General features: G+C 54.5%; 1 protein-coding gene across 1 annotated transcript; it reads left to right on the top strand.

Moving 5' to 3' along the window:
* Positions 1-3,638: 3,638 nt before the first annotated feature.
* Positions 3,639-6,099, top strand: LOC109786132 (plant UBX domain-containing protein 10). Its single transcript, XM_020344706.4, has 4 exons — positions 3,639-4,630; positions 4,838-5,047; positions 5,138-5,314; positions 5,528-6,099. Exons 1-4 carry the CDS (start codon positions 4,061-4,063, stop codon positions 5,756-5,758), a joined length of 1,188 nt encoding a protein of 395 aa, XP_020200295.1. The 5' UTR covers positions 3,639-4,060; the 3' UTR covers positions 5,759-6,099.
* Positions 6,100-21,496: the final 15,397 nt, after the last annotated feature.

Genomic DNA, 21,496 nt, shown 5'->3' with positions numbered 1-21,496 from the left:
TTGGTGGGCGGCTGGCAAGGGCTGGCGATGCCGAGGGGCCCAGGCGCGGGGCGGGGCTGGCGGCCCAGATCTGGGCGCTGCGAGCATGTTGCTGCCTTCGTGGCCGTCTTTGCCGCGGGTGGTGCAGCAACTGCTGCTTCCGGCATGTGTAGCGGCGGTGGATGGCATGGTCTTCCGGTGGAGGCACCAGTCCGAGAGCAGGTCCGCTCCGTCCTCAAGCTATGTGTATGCAGGATGCCCAAAGGGCTGGACTTTTCCCAGCTTTGCCCGCTGTTGAGGGATGATCCGTTGGCAAGGGTGCCATGGCATCGTCCCTGCCTCCCATTTGGTGGCGGTGTGCTACCGGGGAGCTCGCATTTGCCCGGGAGGGGCATGGCGGGGCGATGGTCGCCAAATCTAGCCGACTCGGGGGTGGGTATGGACTTGGGGGCTGTGCAGGGGTGGGGAAGGAGGTCCCTTCCCTACCCTTTTGTCATCTTGGTTGTAAGCATGGGGCGAGGATGGCGGTGGAGCTATGGATAAAGGGGCGGATGGCCTTGGTGGTGGGAGCAGCAGTGCTCGGGGACGGAGCTCGCGGCTCGGGTGTTGCCTGGGTGCCATGGTCGTGCGGGCGACGTGGTGGCCAGAGTGCTATGGTTGGTGGTGTTGGCGCAGCGGGCATATGTGGCCTGTTGTACTACGTCTCGGAGGAGAAGTGCTTGTCGGGGGTAAACCTGGCCTGGCTCTGCCAGGCCGACGATAGCGGTGCCTGTGTGGGTGTCGTTTCCTTCTTGAAGGCGACGTTGTGGTTACTCTTCTTCCTCCATGTTGCTTCGAGAGAAACCTTGATCCTTGGATTAGGCGGTGGCGGCGCTCCGGTGTCGCTCCCTTCTTGAAGGCGCCGCCTTGGAGACCCGGCGCGTCGTACATGACTTCATTCAATGCAATCCCCTCCAGGAGCCTTCGTTCCTATCTGTCCATAAGGACCAAGCAAGAACAGTGAACACATTGTAGGCTAATTTGCAATTGCTGCCCCGAGTTCCCGTCACAAGACAGTGAAACGAGAGCAAGATCAAGAATTTGATGTGGATGGAGAGTTGAGCCCCCTCCCCCCCCTCGTCCCCCTCCTGAGTCACCCCGCGCGCGACCGGGAGGAAACCCTAGCCGCCACCGGTCCCCCCTCCTTCTTCCCCTCTCCCCTCGCTGCGCCAGAGGGCGCGGCTAGGCGAAGCCTGGTCGTCGCTGGCGGCGGTGGGGAGTCCCTGTCCCCTCACGCGTCGATCTCGGGGCGAGCCGGGGCTGGCGGGTCGTGGTGCACCGCTTGACGGCGGGCGCGGTAGCGCGGCGGCGCGCCGGTGCAGTGGCGGCGGCGTGGCGGCAGCGTGACGGGCGTGCTTGGGGGCGGGATGCGGTGGCGGCTCGGCCGGATCTGGCCCTCCGGGCGACGCGGGCCGTGGGCGGCGCGGCCGCCTCTGCCTTGGCCGTCCTGGCTGGGGGAGGTGGTGGCACAGGTGTGTGGTGGTGCGTGCGGCGGCGCAGGTAGCGCGGCCGGTGCGCTGGCTGATCTGGTGGCTGCGTGCCCGGCGGATTCAACGGCTGGAGTCCGGCGGGCAGCGCGGGATGGGCAGTGGTCTGGTGTGGCGGCTGCTCTGGCCGTGGAGGGATCTACGGTAGCTTGGCAAGTCGGCTGTGGCGGCGGCTGACATGTTTCGGCGTCGGTTCGTCTATAGGAGGCGTGCGGCGGCCTTCGATTCCTCTCCCCGTCGCCCGCGCACCACTTCCGTCGAAGGACCGGGCTTTTCCCAGCCGTGGTCCATCGCCCGTCTCACGCCCGGCAGCTGGACCGTGCTCGTCTCGCGCCCGGCAGCAGGACCGCGCCCGTCTCGCGCCCGGCAGCAGGACGGGCCGATGGCGGCCAGTTGGGGGCAGCTCAGGGGTGCGAAAGGCGGGGCCTGTCCACCCGTCTCTATAGGTGGCGTGGCGCTGGGTAACTAGTGAGGTGGCGTCGAGGTCTTGGATGCCGGGGCGGCGGCCCTGGTGGTGGTGTCGCAGTGCTCATGGGCAAAGCCCGTGCCTTGGTGCTGCCCAGTGACCATGGTCGTGTGGGCGGCATGGTCGCCGGGGTGTGGCGTTCGGTGGCGGTGAGTATTGGCCGGGGTGAAAACCTGCTCTATCTTCGGACGGACCGGCGGCGGCGAAGCTCGTCCCCTTCTTGAAGGCGTCGTCGCGGCCATCATTGCCCATCGTGTTGCTCTAGGCGAAACTCTGACTCTCGGGTCGGGCGGTGGCGGCGCTCCGGTGTCGTATCCTTCCTGAAGGCACCGCCTTGAAGCCCACGGTTCGTCATATGCGGCTTCATCTCTTCACGGTGGCGTGTTCATGGTCGAGGACCCGGCTGCTCTTGTAGTGCTTGGGGTGGTGTTGCTGCGCGCAGCACTTATGTATCTTGCCTTGAATGTGTGCGTGTGTTGTGATGGCATGCGTTTGTACCGGGTTGTTGTTGGTCGATGCTTTATATATAAAGCGGCGAAAGCCTTTTTGGGAAGAGAGTGAAACTCCACAAAGCTGGACGGTTTCCACGATGCCTCGATTGCTTCACGAACAACACTCCACACAAATTGTGCCACTACACACTGAATCAAGATGTGGTCACAGGTCTCATCCTGTCCGCACAACACAAATTTGCCATCGTCCGTCCTATGCTGTTTGAGGATCTGATCCCTGCTAGGGGCACGGTCTTGAGTGATCCGCCAAAGGAAAATCTTGATTTTAGCCGGAATACGCGCTTTCCAAATAACTATAGTGTCACATACTCCAAAATTCTTGAAGATTTCTTTGTATAATGAATTAATGATCCCATAGAGAAATGGCCCAACAACTCTAGGCGCCTGCTGGCGAAATCATGTCCGTTGAAGATGCGCCTCCCTACCAGCACGCCGACCAACCCGTCCCGTTCGGCCAGGTCTAACGAACCCAATGAGCGTTTAAAACGGGAAAGAATATCACATGCAGATCAAGTTTCGGTGGAAACCACATGGAATCAACGTTTTGAAGTTTCAAAAAATCTCAAAAAAAAAGGGATCTTAAGAGTGTGATGTTCTATTAGTACATGAAATTCATGAGTTCAAACAAATTACCATTTATGAGGGAGGAAAAAACAAAATAAATATTGAATAATGCCGAAGAGTAAACGTCACTATTCATCACTGAATTTCTTCTTTTCATAGCTCGTAAATGGTAATGTGTTTGAACTTAGCATAGAACATCACCCTCTTAACATCCTGAATTATTTTTCAGAATTTTTTGAAACTTTCAAACATGATTTTCATGAAGTTTTCTTTGAAACTTGGTTTTCATGTGATATTTTCTCTTGAAACAGGGGGCCCATCTCCACCAACCCAGGCGCGAGCAACTTTTGGCAATGGCAAAAAGGCGAGGGATCCTAGTAGCGAGAGGATCGTTCCCAATCCATACGTTGAGCTAAAAGGCAGTCATGTGGTCGTCGTGGACCTCAAAGCACGTGCCAAGATGTAGCAAATGTTGCACCTTGCCAATATTCTTGGAGAATTGGGATTTCCGAGTATAAGGCAACATTTCCGCTCTACCATCACAAACGTGTTTATTCCTAAAGATTTGAATCCAAACCCCGCCCTGGCCTTGTAGTAACTTAAGATCCCATATATTTTTTTGAGATTTTTTTAAACTTAAAATCCAAACACCTATGGATCTTGATGATGAATCTCGGCTTACACATGTTTCTTGGGCTGTTGCAAGGAGGCATTGCAGCTAGCTTGTCGTACACTTCTCAAATTCCTCACTGGTGCTCTAAAGCATCGACACACCAGTGAAGAATCCGATGTCGTTTGCTTCAAAGTGCATAAGACAAAGCAGAAAGCAAACCCAATGCGCTCCCTTTATTTCCCTTCTTTAACAAAGCAAAGCATATATCATTTTCTTAATCCGGAGTGCACGCAGCCGCTTTAATTGGCAAGAGCAAAATGCACACAGTGGAGACGCTCAGCAAGCGCCTCACTTCAGGTTCCTGAGCAATCCGTAGCCACAGAGGAGTCATCGCTGTAGCATGTCTTCAAGCTCGGCGAGGGATGGCGCAGGCGGGAGCTCACGGAACTACCGCAGCGGCTTCGCCAGGAACCTCGCGAGGTTCCCGTCCAGCATCGTCGAAGGGCTGTCGAGGTCGATAGCCCGCCGGGCTCCGAGGAGCCGCCCCGGGGGCATCCAGGTCCAGCACCACCAGCCGCCGCCGCAGGGGCCTCCTCTTCCAGCTTCTCCTCCGCCCTTCGTGCCGGAGGAGCTGTTCTTCTTCAGCGCGTTCGAGCAGCAGTACGGCGGCCACCACCCGTTCTTCTACGGGTGCCGGCTCAGCGAGGTCCTGGCGATCGCCCGGCGAGAGGGCAAGCATGTGTTCGTGTACCTCCACGACCCGGGCCACCCGTACACCGAGCCCTTCTGCCGGGGCACGCTCTGCTCGGACGTGGTGGTGGAGTTCCTCGACGCCAACTTCGTGTCCTGGGGCGCGGTCACCGGCAGAGGAGAAGGGTCGGGCATGGCCGCGTCGCTGCAGCCTGGTAGCTTCCCCTTCTGCGCCGTCGTCGCCCCGGTCTCCAGCGAAAGCATCACAGTCCTACAACGGGTACGAAGCCGATAGTATTGGAGTTCACAGTATCAAGAAACAGATGGAGCTTAGCGTCCCATCGTATGAGAATTAAGTACTCTCTCTCTAAACTAAGTAGTGATGTAACAAGTCTTATATTAGGTTACAGAGGGGGTACAAGTCAATAGTACAATTGAATTTCTCATCTTTTTATCGAGAACTACAACATATCTTGTCTCCTCGCAGGTAGAAGGGCCGGTTACGCCGTCGGAGCTCGTGGAGATGTTGCAGAGAACCATCGATGAGCAACGTGTTGCTTTTCGAGCCTCGTTGGCTGATGAGCAAGCTGCGGCGTTCAGAGCCTCTAGGGCTGAGGAGGAAGAGAGGAGGAGATCGGCTCTACGGCTGCGACAAGAGCAGGACGCAGCTTACCTCGAGTCACTTCGGAAGGATCAGGTCCAAGAGCAATTTTCCTTCTGTAGTGCTGTACAATGTACATGTCCTGTTCCTCAGACTCGGATGTCTCATTTAGCTGTGTCAGTGCAGGAAAAAGAAAGATTGGCAAAGAGTTTTCAGGAGGGAGCTGTGAAGCCAAAGGCAAAGGCAAAGCCAAGCACAAAATATCCTGGCCAGGCAGGTGGAGAAACTACCAGGACAACCCAGATCAGAGCACCCACGCATAAGGAAACTGCGCCTTCACACAGAACAGAAGCAAATACCAAGGTAAGAAAACTAACAGAAATCTGCGGTACAACCCGCGATAGATAGCGACAAAAAGATAGTATCAAAAGTTCAAAACTCATGAGCAGGGAAGTTTCAGATTCAATTTTTTTGCCTACATAGAAAGTGTTCCAATTATGCATAAAGGTCTGTTCAACACTGCTTTTATTTACGTCACATACTGTCAGAGCTTTTATTTTGCCAATTTTTGTGCAGATAATGATAAGATTTCCCAATGGCGAGAGAAGGCAGCAGAGCTTCCGTCACACGGACACAATAAGGGAAATCTACAAGTATGTTAACTCCTTGGGCATGCCTGGCATAGGACGGTATCAACTTGTAAGGAGCTACCCAAGGAAAACCTACGGGCATCAGCAGCTGGAGATGAATCTTGGAGATGCAGGTTTCCATCCGAGTGTGACACTGTACATTGAGCAGCTTCAATAAACATGCTGCAACTACGAAACTGAATGCAAACCATGTAATACAAACATGCCGAGCTATGAATGCATGCATGCAGCTAGTTTCATCACCATGTCTCATATACAAGTCTTAACAGCCACCATATATAGCAGGGTGTCATATACCACATAGGGGTCTTGCACATCCATCGGTTCACAACACAAGGGATCTGAGACTACAACAACATGAGTTCACGACGCCACGCCCGAGTCCCGAAATCTAAGCATCTTAGTCCAAAAGATACATGAATTCCAACAAGAACACAGGTTTTTGGTTGGATTGTAACCATTATTATTGATCCACAGAAACTGGTGCATGCATCCCATTATTTGGTTGGATGTCAGCTGCTGCATCCCATCCTCCAATTGCTTCATCTCCTGTGCCTCTCTCTGTTGCAGCGCCTTGTTCGAAACGAACACAGACCAACCAGAGTCTCCCGGCACAACATCGCCAGGAACTAGGGGCGCTGCTGCAGCTCCTCCACCTTCAGTTTGATCCATACTCGATGTTCAATCACCCGCCCGCGGAGCTTGTTCTTCGCGTCCCAAAATTTTGGTTGAGAAAGCCCACCCAGCTGGTGGCTGAGCGCAATCCGGAGGAGTGACAGCCAGGCACCTGACAACTCATCGTCGCTCATGAGTCATCGGCCTATTACATCAACAGCCGTGGTAAAAACATTGTCCTTTTCCTCTCTGGATGGGTTCTCTCCCCCTCCCATCTCCTCCCCGCTCCCCGCCCTCTTCCTCCCTTGGTCCCGCCTCCCCCCTATCCCCTCCACCGGCCACCTCGTCTCCTAGCTTGTTGGTGGATTTCCCTGGCTCTCCGACCACGGCGGGCCGCCCGGGGGCGTCGTCGGTGTTCTCTGGGTCCCGTTTCTAGGCTCCAGGGGATGAGGATGTGCTGTCCTCTGATTTGGAGGATGATGCCCCGTCCGTCGTGGTGTCGGCGGTGCCGGCCGTTCGGGCGCCAGCCCGGGTCCGGAAGTTTGCTCCGGGGGGTCGGGGCAGGCCGGTGGCGTCGCCGATTGGCTCTTCGGGGTGGCAGCGCGTCGGCCGTCGCCGACGCAAATCTGGTAAGTGTCCGCCCTCGTCTCCTGCTCGTGGCATCCTTGGCTCTTCTCCCTCTGTCGTTGCGGTGACTGACGCTGGCCCTGGGCTCTCCGTCTGCTGTCACCGCTCCGCCTTCGCCTCTCCGGTCGTGGCCGCTGCCGGCGGCGGCTGCCGCGCCGGTGGGTGGGGTGGTGGGCGTCGGGCAAACCCTAGATCCTGCTTGGTTGGTGGATGACGTGGGGACGCGGGCCTTGGTGGGCCTTTCTGTTCCTGGGATGGAACGGGCTGGGCCTGCTGGGCCGCCTGTGCTTTCCTCGTTCGTGGCATCTCCCCTCCGTGGCCCCGGGGCAGTTGGTTGTGGCCTACACTAGTAGAAAACTGGCCTTTGGTCACAGGGCAATATTCACATTAGTCCCGGTTCAGTCACGAACCGGGACTAATGTGAGCATTGGTCCCGGTTCGTGCGGCCAGGGGCCTGCCGGGCCTCATGGGGGCATTGGTCCCGGTTCGTCCGGACCCGTTGGTCCCGGTTGGTGGGACAAACCGGGACCAATGGGCCACGCTCCTGGCCCACCACCCTTTAGTCCCAGTTCCTACCACAAACCGGGACTAAAGGGCTGGTCCTAGTTGCGACCAGTGTTTAGTCCCACCTCGCCAACCGAAGGGCGCTCACACTAGTTTATAAGCCCGTCCCTCTATGCCTTGTTGAGCTTCTCTTAAAGTGAAAATAGATGCCCTTATACAGGGAATTTGACCTAAATTCACAGTAAATTTCATAGAAATTTACTATGAATTTAGGTTTAATTTTCTCTATAACCGCATCTATGTTCATTTTTTATATTTATAAAATAAATAAACCTTAATAAAATAAATAAAACTAAATAAACCTTAATAAAATAAACTATAGTAACTACAATAAATAAACCTTAATAAATTAAGTAAAAATAGCAGCAGTAAAATAAATAAATAAAAAATAATTAAAGTAAAATACATAAGTAATTAGAAATAAAATAAATAAGTTTTTTGTTGTAAGTAGAAACAAAACAAAACAAATAAAGCAAAAGAGAAAAAAAAACAGAGGAAAAAAAGTATGCCACCTACTGGGCCACAACGGCCTGAATACGACTAGAAACCCATCCATGGGCCAGGATTTAGGCCCGCAGAAGGCCCAGTAGGCCCCATAGGCAAAGAGAACAGTTAGGCCCGAAAACCTGCAGTTGAGAGGAGTTCGAGAGGGTGGGCGCAGCAGCGCTTATAAACCACTATCGAGCTCTCTCAACTAGCGAGGTGGGACTAAACTTTTGACGCGGGGCAGCACAAGGCCTTTGGTCCCAGTTGGTGCCACCAACCGGGACTAAAGGGGGCATTGGTCCCGGTTCGTGGCACCAATGGGGACCAAAGGCCTTTAGTCCCGGTTGGTGCCACGAACCGGGACCAAAGAGTTCCCTATATATACCCCATCGCCACAGTAGAGCACTCCACAGTGCTCTGTTTTTTCTGGCCGGCGAGGGGAGGGCATTTGGGTGCTCTAGCTCACCTCCTATGCACATGAGGTGTTCGATGAAATGTCTGAGCCACACTAGTTAATCTTTGTCCTCTCGAAACTCGACCTCCGAGCTCCATTTTCCCCGAGATTTGTCTAGGTTTAGCGGTTCGTCCCGTCCCGTCCCCGTCTTCACCGCCGTCGATCGCCCGCGCCGATCTCGTCGCCAGCACCACCGTGGTGAGCCTCTTGTTCTTATCTTCTTTCTGAAAGGAAAAAAATTCTTACTTTAGATAGTTACTTGTCTAATTTTGTTACTTTTATTATTCCTTCTTATTACATAGTGCGATGGTTTTGGTATCCGCCCCCGTCGGCCCTCGTCCTGTCTATGATTCGGATGTGGTATATATTATCTTTTTATAACTATTTGGTTCATTTATTGTTTATGACAAATATACCGACCAACGTGACATAGATTTTATTTATCTAGGAGGTGGTTGAACCGGAAATTCTAACCGACCCTATTGTCGAGAGGTTAAATTTAGTTGAAGAAGAAAACAATTACTTGAAGAAAAAATAAAAAAAATTGAGGAGGAGAAGATGATATTGGAGTTGCATGTTGCGGATGTCGTCGATGATCACAAGATCAAGATGGATGCAATGCGCTTGAAGATTAGAAAGATTAGAAAATATGCCATTCATACCGAGGCTTGGTATCATTATGCCGTTGGATCAATTGTTACCTTGGTTGCAATTATGATCGCATTTGTTTTCGCATTGAAATGTTTTACATAGTTTCAATGTATGGTTTAATTAATTAGATGCTCTGGAGAGCTATATATATGTTGTTAGATGAGAACTATGTATGTACTTTGGTTCTAATGTGATGATGAACTTCTATTAATTTGGTCACTTAATTATCTATTCATGATGTTCTGTAATGGTTTTTGACACACTTAATTATATATAATGCACGCAGATGAACCGGCAATGGATGTACGGTGACAGACACACCTCCGAGTACATTAAGGGCGTGCATGATTTTCTCGAAGTGGCTGAGGCAAACAAGCAGAATGGTTTTATGTGTTGTCCATGCCCTATATGTGGGAATACGAAGTCTTACTCTGACCGGAAAATCCTTCACACCCACCTGCTTTACAAGGGTTTCATGCCACACTATAATGTTTGGACGAGGCACGCAGAAATAGGGGTTATGATGGAAGACGGCGAAGAAGAAGAGGACGATGACAACTATGTGCCCCCTGAATACGGTGATGCTGCAACGGGGGAAGCTGCTGAAGATCAAGAGGAACCAGACGATGTGCCCAATGATGCTGCAAGGGGGGAAGCTACTGAAGATCAAGAGGAACCAGTGCCCGATGATGATGATCTCCGCCGGGTCATAGTCGATGCAAGGACGCAATGCGAAAGTCAAAAGGAGAAGCTGAAGTTCGATCGCATGTTAGAGGATCACAAAAAAGGGTTGTACCCCAATTGCGAAGATGGCAACACAAAGCTCGGTACCGTACTGGAATTGCTGCAGTGGAAGGCAGAGAATGCTGTGCCTGACAAAGGATTTGAGAAGCTATTGAAAATATTGAAGAAGAAGCTTCCAAAGGATAACGAATTGCCCGACAGTACATACGCAGCAAAGAAGGTCGTATGCCCTCTAGGATTGGAGGTGCAGAAGATACATGCATGCCCTAATGACTGCATCCTCTACCGCGGTGCGTACAAGGATCTGAACGCATGCCCGGTATGCGGTGCATTGCGGTATAAGATCAGACGAGATGACCCTGGTGATGTTGACGGCGAGCCCCCCAGGAAGAGGGTTCCTGCGAAGGTGATGTGGTATGCTCCTATAATACCACGGTTGAAACGTCTGTTCAGAAACAAAGAGCATGCCAAGTTGATGCGATGGCACAGTGAGGACCATAAGAAAGACGGGAAGTTGAGAGCACCCGCTGACGAGTCGCAGTGGAGAAAAATCGAGAGAAAGTACTGGGCTGAGTTTGCAGCTGACCCAAGGAACGTATGGTTTGGTTTAAGCACGGATGGCATTAATCCTTTCCGGGAGTAGAGCAGCAATCACAGCACCTGGCCCGTGACTCTATGTATGTATAACCTTCCTCCTTGGATGTGCATGAAGCGGAAGTTCATTATGATGCCAGTTCTCATCCAAGGCCCTAAGCAACCCGGCAACGACATTGATGTGTACCTAAGGCCATTAGTTGAAGAACTTTTACAGCTGTGGAATGGAAACGGTGTACGTACGTGGGATGAGCACAAACAGGAGGAATTTAACCTGCACGCGTTGCTGTTTGTAACCATCAACGATTGGCCCGCTCTCAGTAACCTTTCAGGATAGACAAACAAGGGATACCACGCATGCATGCACTGTTTAGATGACACTGAAAGTATATACCTGGACAAAAGCAGGAAGAATGTGTACCTGGGCCATCGTCGATTTCTTCCGACCAACCATCAATGTCGAAAGAAAGGCAAGCATTTCAAAGGCGAGGCAGATCACTGGAAGAAGCCCGCCATGCGTACCGGTGATCACGTACTTGCTATGGTCAATGATTTACACGTAATCTTTGGAAAGGGTCCCGACGGACTAGCTGTTCCGAATGACGCTGAGGGACACGCACCCATGTGGAAGAAGAAATCTATATTTTGGGACCTACCCTACTGGAAAGAGCTAGAGGTCCGCTCTTCAATCGACGTGATGCACGTGACGAAGAACCTTTGCGTGAACCTGCTAGGCTTCTTGGGCGTGTATGGCAAGACAAAAGATACACCTGAGGCACGGGAGGACCTGCAACGTTTGCACGAAAAAGACGGCATGCCTCCGAAGCAGTACGAAGGTCCTGCCAGCTACGCTCTTACGAAAGAAGAGAAAGAAATCTTCTTTGAATGCCTGCTCAGTATGAAGGTCCCGACTGGCTTCTCGTCGAATATAAAGGGAATAATAAATATGCCAGAGAAAAAGTTCCAGAACCTAAAGTCTCATGACTGCGACGTGATTATGACGCAACTGCTTCCGGTTGCATTGAGGGGGCTTCTACCGGAAAACGTCCGATTAGCCAGTGTGAAGCTATGTGCATTCCTCAATGCAATCTCTCAGAAGGTGATCGATCCAGAAATCATACCAAGGCTAAGGAGTGATGTGGCGCAATGTCTTGTCAGTTTCGAGCTGGTGTTCCCACCATCCTTCTTCAATATCATGACGCACGTCCTAGTTCATCTAGTCGACGAGATTGTCATTCTGGGGCCCGTATTTCTACACAATATGTTCCCCTTTGAGAGGTTCATGGGAGTCCTAGAGAAATATGTCCGTAACCGCGCTAGGCCAGAAGGAAGCATCTCCATGGGCCATCAAACAGAGGATGTCATTGGGTTTTGTGTTGACTTCATTCCTGGCCTTAAGAAGATAGGTCTCCATAAATCGCAGTATGAGGGGAGACTGACTGGAAAAGGCACGCTTGGAGGGGGGGACTCAATAATATGCAGGGACGGATATTCTTGGTCTCAAGCACACTACACAGTTCTACAGAACTCTACCTTGGTGACCCCGTATGTCGATGAACACAAGAACAGTCTGCGCTCCAAACACCCGAAGCAGTGTGACGACTGGATTACATGTGAACACATCAGGACTTTCAGCAGTTGGTTGGAAACACGTCTCAGAGGTGACACCACTGTTTGTGATGAGTTGTACTCGTTGTCCAGGGGACCATCTTCGACTGTATTGACTTACAAAGGATACGAGATAAATGGGAATACATTTTACACGATCGCCCAAGATCAAAAGAGCACCAACCAAAACAGCGGTGTCCGCTTTGATGCAGCAACCCAGAGGGGAAAGGACACATATTATGGTTACATAATGGACATATGGGAACTTGACTACGGACATGATTTTAAGGCCCCTTTGTTTAAGTGCAAATGGGTCAATCTGTTAGGAGGCGGGGTACAGGTAGACCCACAGTACGGAATGACAACAGTGGATCTGAACAATCTTGGGTACACTGACGAACCGTTCGTCCTAGCCAATGATGTGGCACAGGTTATCTATGTGAAGGACATGTCTACCAGACCGAGGAAAAGAAAAGATAAGGAAGCGAATACATCATACGATGAGCCAAAGCGCCACATAGTTCTTTCAGGAAAAAGGGACATTGTGGGAGTGGAGGGCAAGACAGACATGTCTGAAGATTATGAAAAGTTTCATGAAATTCCTCCCTTCAAAGTCAAGGCTGACCCAAGCATCGTGATAAACGATGAAGATTATCCATGGTTACGGCGCAATAAGCAAATGACACAAGCGAAGAAAAAGTGAAGACTTTCTCCCGGAACTATTATGATGATACCATGCCAACTTTGTAATAGACGAGTATGATACCATTGTCCATTTTGTACAAGAAGTGCATCTAGTTTTTGCCGTAACCCTCTCAACTTTCTTGCACGTGCTATGTGGATGAAATGATGATACCATGCCAACTTTCAACCTTTTCAGAGTTCATTTGAAATGTTTTTCAATTTTAGGGTCTTATAGCTAAAAATTATGCCACTTACTGGGCCACCACGGCCTGAATACGATTAGAAACCCATCCATGGGCCAGGATTCAGGCCCGCAGAAGGCCCAGTAGGCCCACGGGCATGTACAGAGACGTTAGGCCCGTAAGCCTGCTTTAGAGAGGAGCTCGACAGCTCAGGCGCACCGCACCTTATAAAATTTATGAAACTAAAATTAACAAAGTATTTTCTGTTCAAAACATTATAAGAAACCTCTATTATTATTGAAACAAAAATCATATAAAATTGATGCAACTAAAATTATCGAAGTATTTTCTGTTCAAAATCATTAAAAGCAAAAAGAATTTTCATAAAGAACTTTTTTTGATAGAAACTTTAATAGCAAAAAGAATTATCATAAAGTAAAATAAATAAGTAATTAGAAACAAAATAAAATAAAATAAATAAGTTTTTTGTTGTAAGTAGAAACAAAACAAAATAAATAAAGCAAAAAAAAACAAAAAAACTAAATACAGCAAAAAAAATTCATAAAGAACTTTTTTTGATAGAAACTTTAATAGCAAAAAGAATTATCATATAGTAAAATAAATAATTAATTAGAAACAAAATAAAATAAAATAAATAAGTTTTTTGTTGTAAGTAGAAACAAAAAAAAATAAATAAAAAAAAAAAAAAACTAAATACAGCAAAAAAAATTGTTGGGGCGCTGCCCGCTTGGCCTTCCAACCCTCAGGTCTGCAAATACAAGCCCAGAAGGGCTAGGAGGCTAAACGGGCAGCGCGCCAAAGTTAGGCCTAGAAGCCTGCTATAGAGAGGAGTTCGAAACAGCAGCCGCGCCGCGGCTTTTAAACTGGTGCGGGCGCCCTGTCGGGTGGTTGGTGCGACATATGCCAAGGGATGGCTTATCATTGTGGGAGCCAATAAAACGTCGCCGGTGCCCGGAAACGGGATGAGGCGAAGACATGCACGCCGGCGAATCTTACCCAGGTTTGGGGCTCTCCGAGGAGATAACACCCCTAGTCCTGCTCTGCGGGGTCTCTGCATGATCACTAGATCGATAAAGGGTAGCTACAATCGCTCCTAGAGCTGTTGAGATCAAGGGAGAAGAAGAACAAGGCTAGCTCTTGCTTCTCTCTATCTATGGTGTGTGCTATGCTTAGAAGGCAGCTCTATGCTCAGAGGCCAACTGTGCTTGGGTGCCAACCCTTTGCATGGGTGCTCCGGGGGGTTTATATAGGCCTACCCCCCGGGGGTACAATGGTAATCTGACTGGGAACTGGTCCCAGCCGTCAGTGTCTACGCTCGCCGGCTTCTCCGCCGGCTGCTGGGCCCCGCCGGCTGGTGGGTCCCGCCGGCTGCCGGCTACTTGGTCGACAGGCCGGCCCCACCGCCTAGGGTCTTGTCGGCGGCCGCTTACTGTAGCCTCGCCTATGATGACGAGGGCTTTGTCGAGGTAAGCGTGGCTACAGTGAGCCGTCTCGGGGGCTATCACCATAGCCTTACCTTGTCTTGTCTCCTTAATGGGGCTCCTGCTTCAAGGAAGGGAGTAGCCGGCTTCTGGAGGCCGGCTATGCTCTGGGCCGACTGGGAAAGGCCGGGCCGCCTTCACGCCTCTCTCTGGCTGAAGGGGCCCGCAGTCCTTGGGCCGTACAAGAGTGGGTCGTGGATGACGTCGAGGCTAGCATGGCTACAGTGTCGAGCCGCACGGGAGACGGCCATCCCGTACGGCCTCCTGTAGCCATGCCCGCCTCGGGCTTCATTGGTAGTGGGGCCGCACTGTGGCCACACCCCGTCGTGTCGCCGTTATGTGGGAACAACTTTGGTGGTTGTGGTCTCGGCCGGCTACTAGGAGCCGGCGTCCCTCTTGGCCGGCTTCTTGGAGTCGGCCACCCCGTAGTCGTCCGGGGGAGAGGTTGCTCGAGGCTGGGTCGCCTTCCGGGAGTCGGCTTCAGAGGTAGCCCGCCAGGGAAGGCGGCCCAAATGCTTGGAGTGCTTGAAGGCCCAAAGGCCTGATAATATTTCTGAAGAGCCAGGGGTAGTCGGTTCGGCTACCCGTGGCCAATTACTCCGACAGTAGTCCCCGAAGCTGATTGGGCTTCGAGGTGGAGCAGGGGTTGAGAAGCTCGATCAGCTTCCTATCTTGACAAGCCGGCAGCTGGGAGCCGGCCTTGGTCAGGTGCGCCGCCCGAGTCGAAATCTTCTGGAGTCGGAGGGCAGCAACCCGCAGGCACGTGCACCGGGCCGCGGGCCGTTGGCGAACCACGTGGCCGGAAAGCCTGCCAGCCCACGCGCGTGACGGGACGTCGCCGCAGGGCGGGGACCCGCCACGTCCGCGCCCCGGCCCAGGCGCGGATCCTTTGTATCCCGAAACCGTCCGCACGTTCCATGCGGCAGTTTCGGCTCGCATTTATGCGCTATAATCGCGAGACGTGGGGGGAGTGGGCGCAGTTAATCCCACGTCTTCCCCCCCACGTCCGGCCTCTTCGGCCTTGTGAGGCTATAAGTAGGGGGAGGTGGAGGGCGGCAGGCCCTCGCACGCTCCTCCTACTTCCACCGTCTTCTTTCCTCGCTCGTTCTCGCGACAGTGCCTCGCCGCCGCGCCCTTCCACCGCACGCTCCTCCGCCGCCGTGCTAGCTCTCGCCATGCCTCCCCTCGTAGAGCAGCTTGGCGGGGATTGGGACGGCTCCATCGTCCATGACGACCACGTCGACTTCCTCCGCGACACGCGGCGGCTGCCCGGCGCGGACAAAGTGGAGGTCCGCCTTGCGCCGGCGAAGGAAATCTCGCCGAGGCCGCAGGAGGGCGAGCGGGTGGTCTTCCGCTCGCACTTCTTGCGCGGCTTCGGCTTGCCAGTGAGCGCCTTCTTCCGCTCCTGGCTCGAATTCTATCAGCTCCAGCCGCACCATCTCACCCCCAACGCGGTGGTGCTGCTGTCTGCCTTCGTCACCCTGTGCGAGGGCTATCTCGGCGTCCTCCCCACCCTTGAGCTCTGGGGGGAGCTTTTCCAGTCGAAGCTGGGCAGGCGCAGCAGGGGCGTGCCGGCTCATACTGGCGCCTTCATCGCGTCGCGGAGATCGGGCGCCGACAACCCCTTCCCCGTCATCACGCTAATCCAATCGGTGAAGAAGTGGCAGAAGTCGTACTTCTACGTGCGGAACATCGCTCCGCGGGGCGACTACATCAACCTGCCGGCTTACGTAGCCGGCCCACCGGCGGGCAGGCTGCCCCAGTGGTCCTTCTGGGCCGTGACGCTGTCGCAGGCAGGAAACGCCGCCATCGCCCGATTGCGGGTGATGGTCCAGTCGGAGGGCCTGACGGGGCCCGACCTCCTTGCCGCGTTCGTCACGCGCCGGGTTCTTCCGCTCCAGAGCCGGCCTCATCTGATCTGTCAGATGAGCGGCCAGCTCGATCCGGGCCGAATGTGCACCAAGGAGATGCCGCGGCACGAGGTCGCCTACATGGTGAACTACCTCGCCAACTGCCAACTCTCTGAAGAGTGGCAATTCGGCAAGGAGCCATATAGCTGTGCCAATCCTCCGCCTACGGTACGCTCCCCTTGTCTCCTTTTCTCTCTCTCTCTCTCTCAGCCTTGTTGCCGAGTTCCTCTGGGCCGACTCTAACTTAGTCGGCTTGTTCTTCGACAGAGCCCTCTGCTTCGGCCGGCCAGCGGGTCAGACGCGGAGCATCGCTTCGTCCCCGACCGGACCGAACACGACCTGGAGGACCCCGACCTGGGGGCGGTCCATATGGACGACGCCGTCGAGCCGGCCGGCGGCGAAGCAGGCGGCTCCGGGTTCACTGCTACCTTCGACGACTGGCCGGACGAGGATGAAGCCGAAGCCGTCCCGCGCCGCCAGCCGGCATCCGGACGCGGCGCGGGCTCCTCCGGCGCGCAGCCTGCTCGGGGTGGAGGCCAGAAGCGTCGCGCCGCCCAGGGCTTGTTCGGCAGCCGAACGAAGAAGCCCAGGGGCGGGGCGGCAGCCACCAGGCGGGAAGAGGCGGCCGCGAAGGCGGCTCGCTTCCGCAAAGTGGTGAAGCAGCCGCAGACCGTGTTGGCGTAAGCTCTCTTTCTCTGTGTACTCTCTTTCTTTCTTTTCTTTCTTTCTTTGGTGGTTCTTGAACTCTCGTCCTTTTCTTCGACGATCAGAGCTCCGTTGTCACTTGAGCGGGCTGCTGCCGGCTCCGTCGTCGAGTCGCCAGGGGGCTCTGGGAGCACCACCCGCCGCGTAGATCCCCGTGCCGCCCTCCAGGAGGCGATAGAAAGGAACGCGCGGGAGGTGTGGGAGGAGCAGGAGGCGCGGGAGGCGGAGGCACGAAAGGCAGCCGCCGCCCAGGCGGCTCGGGAGGAAGAGGCAGCGAAGGCACTCGCCGAGGCTGCAGCCAAGGCCCAGGCAGAGGCTGAGGCCGCGGCGGCGGCAGGGGAGGCTTTGATGGTCACCCCCCTGCGCGCCATGGTGCCGGGGCTGGGAGGAAGCGGCGACGACATCGTCATTTTGGAGAAGGGGCTGGAGCCGACCCAGCCAACTGGGGCGGCCCAAGGCGGCCGGCCTGATTCGCCGCCTGCACAGTCGGCGGAGGGCGAACCGGCCGCGGGGGCTGAGGTGGCGGTCCGGGCTCCGCCAAGCCGGCGTGCGGGGAAGGCCGCGTCGGAGCCACAGCCGGCCGTGGGCTCCAGCTCGTCAGCCCGAGACGCGGAGGCGGCCAGCGCTACCTCGGGGTGGACGCCAGGCGGAGGGACAACCGTGGTGAACGTGGCTGCACAAGACGTCCGGACCCGGCTCCAAAGCCAAGCCGCGGCACTGAGGCAGTTCATCGACGAATTCCTCGCAACGCGGGCAGCCATCCGGGTTAGTATTCCCATCTTGTTTCTTCTTGAACTTGATTTCTCTTTTTGATCTTAATTTCTTCCGTGGGGGCGCGTCAGCGCACCCACTGGGTGTAGTCCCCGAGTTCCGAGTCGGCTGCTGAGCAGGCGGCTTGGAACTTGTTGGAGAATTTGCCTTTGCTGTTTTTGTTCTCACTTCGGTCTTCTGTCCATCTTGCAGGACTTCCACAACCTTCGAGCGGCCGCCTTTAACTTCCAGGCTCGGGAGCTGACTCAGAAGACCGCCGACCTTACTGAGAGCCGAGGTATGTGACTTGATCTTTATCTCATGTGAGGGCGCGTCAGCGCACCCACTGGGTGTAGTCCCCGAGATTCGGGCCGACTGCTGAGATGTCGGCTCGGATCTTCCTTGACGATTTCTTATTGTTCTTCTTCTTCTTCCGTTCCTGCAGCGGCCAACGCCGGTCTGAGGGCACAACTGGGGGAGTCGCAGACTGCTCTTCGTGCCAAGGATGCCGAGCTCGCCGCCTTGGTGCAGGAGCGCGACCGCCTGGTCAAGAAGCTGGCCGACCAGGAGGAGGGCCACAAGGCGGCGCTGAAGGCTGCGCAGGATCGCGAAGCCACCCTCCAGGCCGAGTTCGAGACGGAGGCGGCCGGCTGGGCAGAGGCCAGGTAGACTCCGATCTCCGGCTATGGCCAGATCGAGGATCTGGTTGACGGTAAGTCGTCTACCCCTTCGTCCTTTCTTGCCATCTGCCACTTTGGCTTGTTTTTCTGATTTTGGTGTTCTTCTCTTCCTTTCTTCTTCTTCGCGCAGAGTATTTCCCTTGCTACTCAACTGCCGCCAACCAGGCCATCGAGGCCCGTCGCCAAGCGAAGAGGCAAGCCGGCTTTGAGATTTCGCCGACCGCCGGCCGCTCGCTGGAGGAAGAGCTCCTGGCGATCCAGGCTCGCATCCAGCCGGCTCACCGGCTGCTCCGCCGGCTCCAGCGTGCCGGGTCACAGGTCTTAGCCGCCCTCTGGCCTGGCCAGGTGGTCCCTCGCACCCCCAGTCGGACCGCCGACTGGCTGGAGGTGGCCGTCGGCCGCTTCGAGGCTTGGAAGGCGTCGGCGGCTCGCTCCGGTGCCAGGCGGGCGCTGGAGTTCGTCAAGGCCTGGTATCCCGGCCTGAACCTAGACCAGCTGGCTACCTGGCGGCAGCAAGCCGACACGGAGCTGGAGCCGGCGCGGCCAGCCATCATTCGGCGGGCTTCGGCGATCGCCGACTACACCGACACCAACGTCTTCGCCCCCGAGGTGGACGACAATGGAGTCGCCCAGCCGGAAGAGTGGTTCGGGCTGGACCCGGCGCATGGTGAGGACTCGGCGGAGGAGATCGAATCCAGCGACGAGGGCGAAGAGGAGGAGGAGGAGGGTGAAGACGCTGAGCCGGCTGGTGGAGTAGCCGGCCAGCCTCAGCCTGACCGCACCTCCAGTACTACGTCGCGCGCGAGTGCGTCTCCTGCCGCAGGAGGTGGTCAAGCCGGGACCAGCTAGGCGGCCACTCCTTCAGCCGGCGAGGCCGCCTTCACCGACCAGCTCGGCCTTCATGTCGCGCCCTAGTCTTTTTTCTTTTGTTTTCCTGTCTTGTTACTTTTGAACAATGTTTGGTTAAGTCTGCACAATTCCACCCACTGGGTGTATTCAAATTTAAGTCTGTCGCCGGCCTGTTGGCGGCTTTCATGTATATAACTTATGCAGTTGGCCTTTCCTTGTACTTTTTGCTCTTTGTCCTTCTGCTTTTTCCTTTGCCGCCCTCCCTTGGTTGCCGCCTCCCCAGTCAAACAGTTGCTCTGCAATCTGTAGCCGGGGAGTGCCTGGCCAGTTGGGGAGGGGGAAGTACTTTAGCTCTGCTGAACTAAAGCTAAGTTTTTTAGGAAGCCGGCCAGCCGGCTGCTTTGACAACCGGCAGGCATATTTGGAGGCCGTCTCTTTGCTATATAGGTTAGTTGTTCCTTAGCCATTTTTCGTGTGGGCGTCCTTTCTGTCTTCTCTCTTTCTAGTCGGACAGTCAGTTCTTTGAGCTGCGACTTTCAACAAGAGAGGACTTGGGAGCCGGCACACTACTTTGCTGACTTGAGGAAGAACTTTCAATATAGCTCAAGGCGGCCAGTCCCCGGGCCGACTAGTCGAACCCGGTGCTGGAGAAGAATTCGAAATGTAATAATACATTCATGGATATGACACTCGTGATTCATAGATAAATAAAAGGCAGTCCCCGAGTACTGTTCGGGGGGCCTGTTGGTTTGTACTTAATACAAAAAAGGGTAGCGTGATACATACTGCTTTTCAGCTGTAAAATCGTCTTAGGAGGTTTGCGTTCCATGGTCGCTCCGACTCCTTGCCGGAGTCGTCTCTCTTGCGTGCTCTTGGTTTTTGCGCGTCGATCAAGTAGTAGGAGTCGTTGCCGAGTGCCTTGCTGACGACAAAGGGGCCTTCCCAAGGGGCCGAGAGCTTGTGCTGGCCGGCTGTTCGCTGGATAAGCCGGAGCACAAGGTCGCCCTCTTGGAAGGATCTTGGCTTGACCTTGCGGTTGTAGTAGCGGCGCAGGCCTTGCTGGTAGATGGCGGACCGGCTGAGGGTTAACAGCCGGCCTTCTTGCAGTAGGTCGACGCCGTCTTCTCTTGCTTCTTTGGCTTCCTCCTCCGTGTACATGGTGATCCGAGGCGAGTCGAACTCGATGTCTGTTGGGATGACAGCCTCGGCACCGTACACAAGGAAGAATGGAGTGAAGCCGGTTGACTTGTTGGGTGTAGTGCGCAGACTCCAGAGGACAGCCGGCAGCTCTTCGAGCTAGCAGCGGCCGATCGCTCCAGTGGTACAACCAGTCGGGGCTTGATGCCGGAGAGGATGAGTCCATTTGCTCGCTCGACTTGGCCGTTTGACTGCGGGTGGGCAACGAATGCTAAGTCCAGTCAGATGCCCTGCGTCGCGCAGAAACGTGCCAGTGCGCCTTTGGCGAAGTTCGTGCCGTTGTCGGTGATGATGTTGTGCGGCACGCCGTACCGAGTAGTGATGTCGGTGATGAATGTCACGGCAGTCGGCCCGTTCAGCTTCTTAATCGGCTTGGCTTCGATCCACTTGGTGAACTTGTCCACAGCAACGAGTAGATGTGTCATGCCACCGCCGGCTGTCTTGAAAGGGCCCACCATGTCCAGTCCCCAGACGGCAAAAGGCCAGGTGAGGGGAATGGTCTTGAGTGCAGAAGCCGGCAGGTGTTGCTTGGAACTAAAAACTTGGCATCCTCTGCAGCTCTTGACTATTTCTTTAGCATCCTCCAAGGCAGTCGGCCAGAAGAAACCGTGGCGGAAAGCCTTGGCCACAAGGGATCTTGAGGCTGCGTGGTGGCCGCATTCTCCTTGGTGGATGTCTTTGAGGATTGCCACTCCTTTTTCTGGCTCGACGCAACGCTGGAAGACTCCGGTGACGCTGCGCTTCACAAGCTCCCTGTTGATTATTGTGTATGCTGTGGCTCATCGTTGCACTAGTCTTGCTGAGATGTCATCAGCCGGCAGCTCTCTGCTGACTAGGAACTTGAGGATGGGCCGGGCCCATGAGGGAGCTGTGACTTCTTCTTCTGTTAATGTGGCCACCATGACTCGGGCGGGTGGGTTGGGTGTTGCATTGGAGTCGGCCACCGCTTCTTGTGTCGTTGCGGTCCTCGGGCCGACTGCTGCAGTCCCCGAGCCGGGTTTTGAAGTCCCCGGGCCGGGTGCGACTACAGCAGTCCCCGGGCCAGTCGTCATGCCGCCTGCGGGATTTCTCCAGTCGGATCCGGCTGTTTCTG

This window comes from Aegilops tauschii, chromosome 5 (assembly GCF_002575655.3).
Source record: "Aegilops tauschii subsp. strangulata cultivar AL8/78 chromosome 5, Aet v6.0, whole genome shotgun sequence".
NCBI lineage: Eukaryota > Viridiplantae > Streptophyta > Magnoliopsida > Poales > Poaceae > Aegilops > Aegilops tauschii.
The sequence above is the reverse complement of the archived record's forward strand: the minus strand, read 5'-3'. Positions and strand labels throughout refer to the sequence as shown.

Bases quoted from the DNA above. Each gene is read 5' to 3' on its own strand.
- LOC109786132 (XM_020344706.4), top strand. From the start codon at position 4,061: ATGTCTTCAAGCTCGGCGAGGGATGGCGCAGGCGGGAGCTCACGGAAC. The intron at 5,048-5,137 runs GTCCAAGAGCAA...GTGTCAGTGCAG, and splicing joins AGTCACTTCGGAAGGATCAG to GAAAAAGAAAGATTGGCAAA. The intron at 5,315-5,527 runs GTAAGAAAACTA...ATTTTTGTGCAG, and splicing joins GAACAGAAGCAAATACCAAG to ATAATGATAAGATTTCCCAA.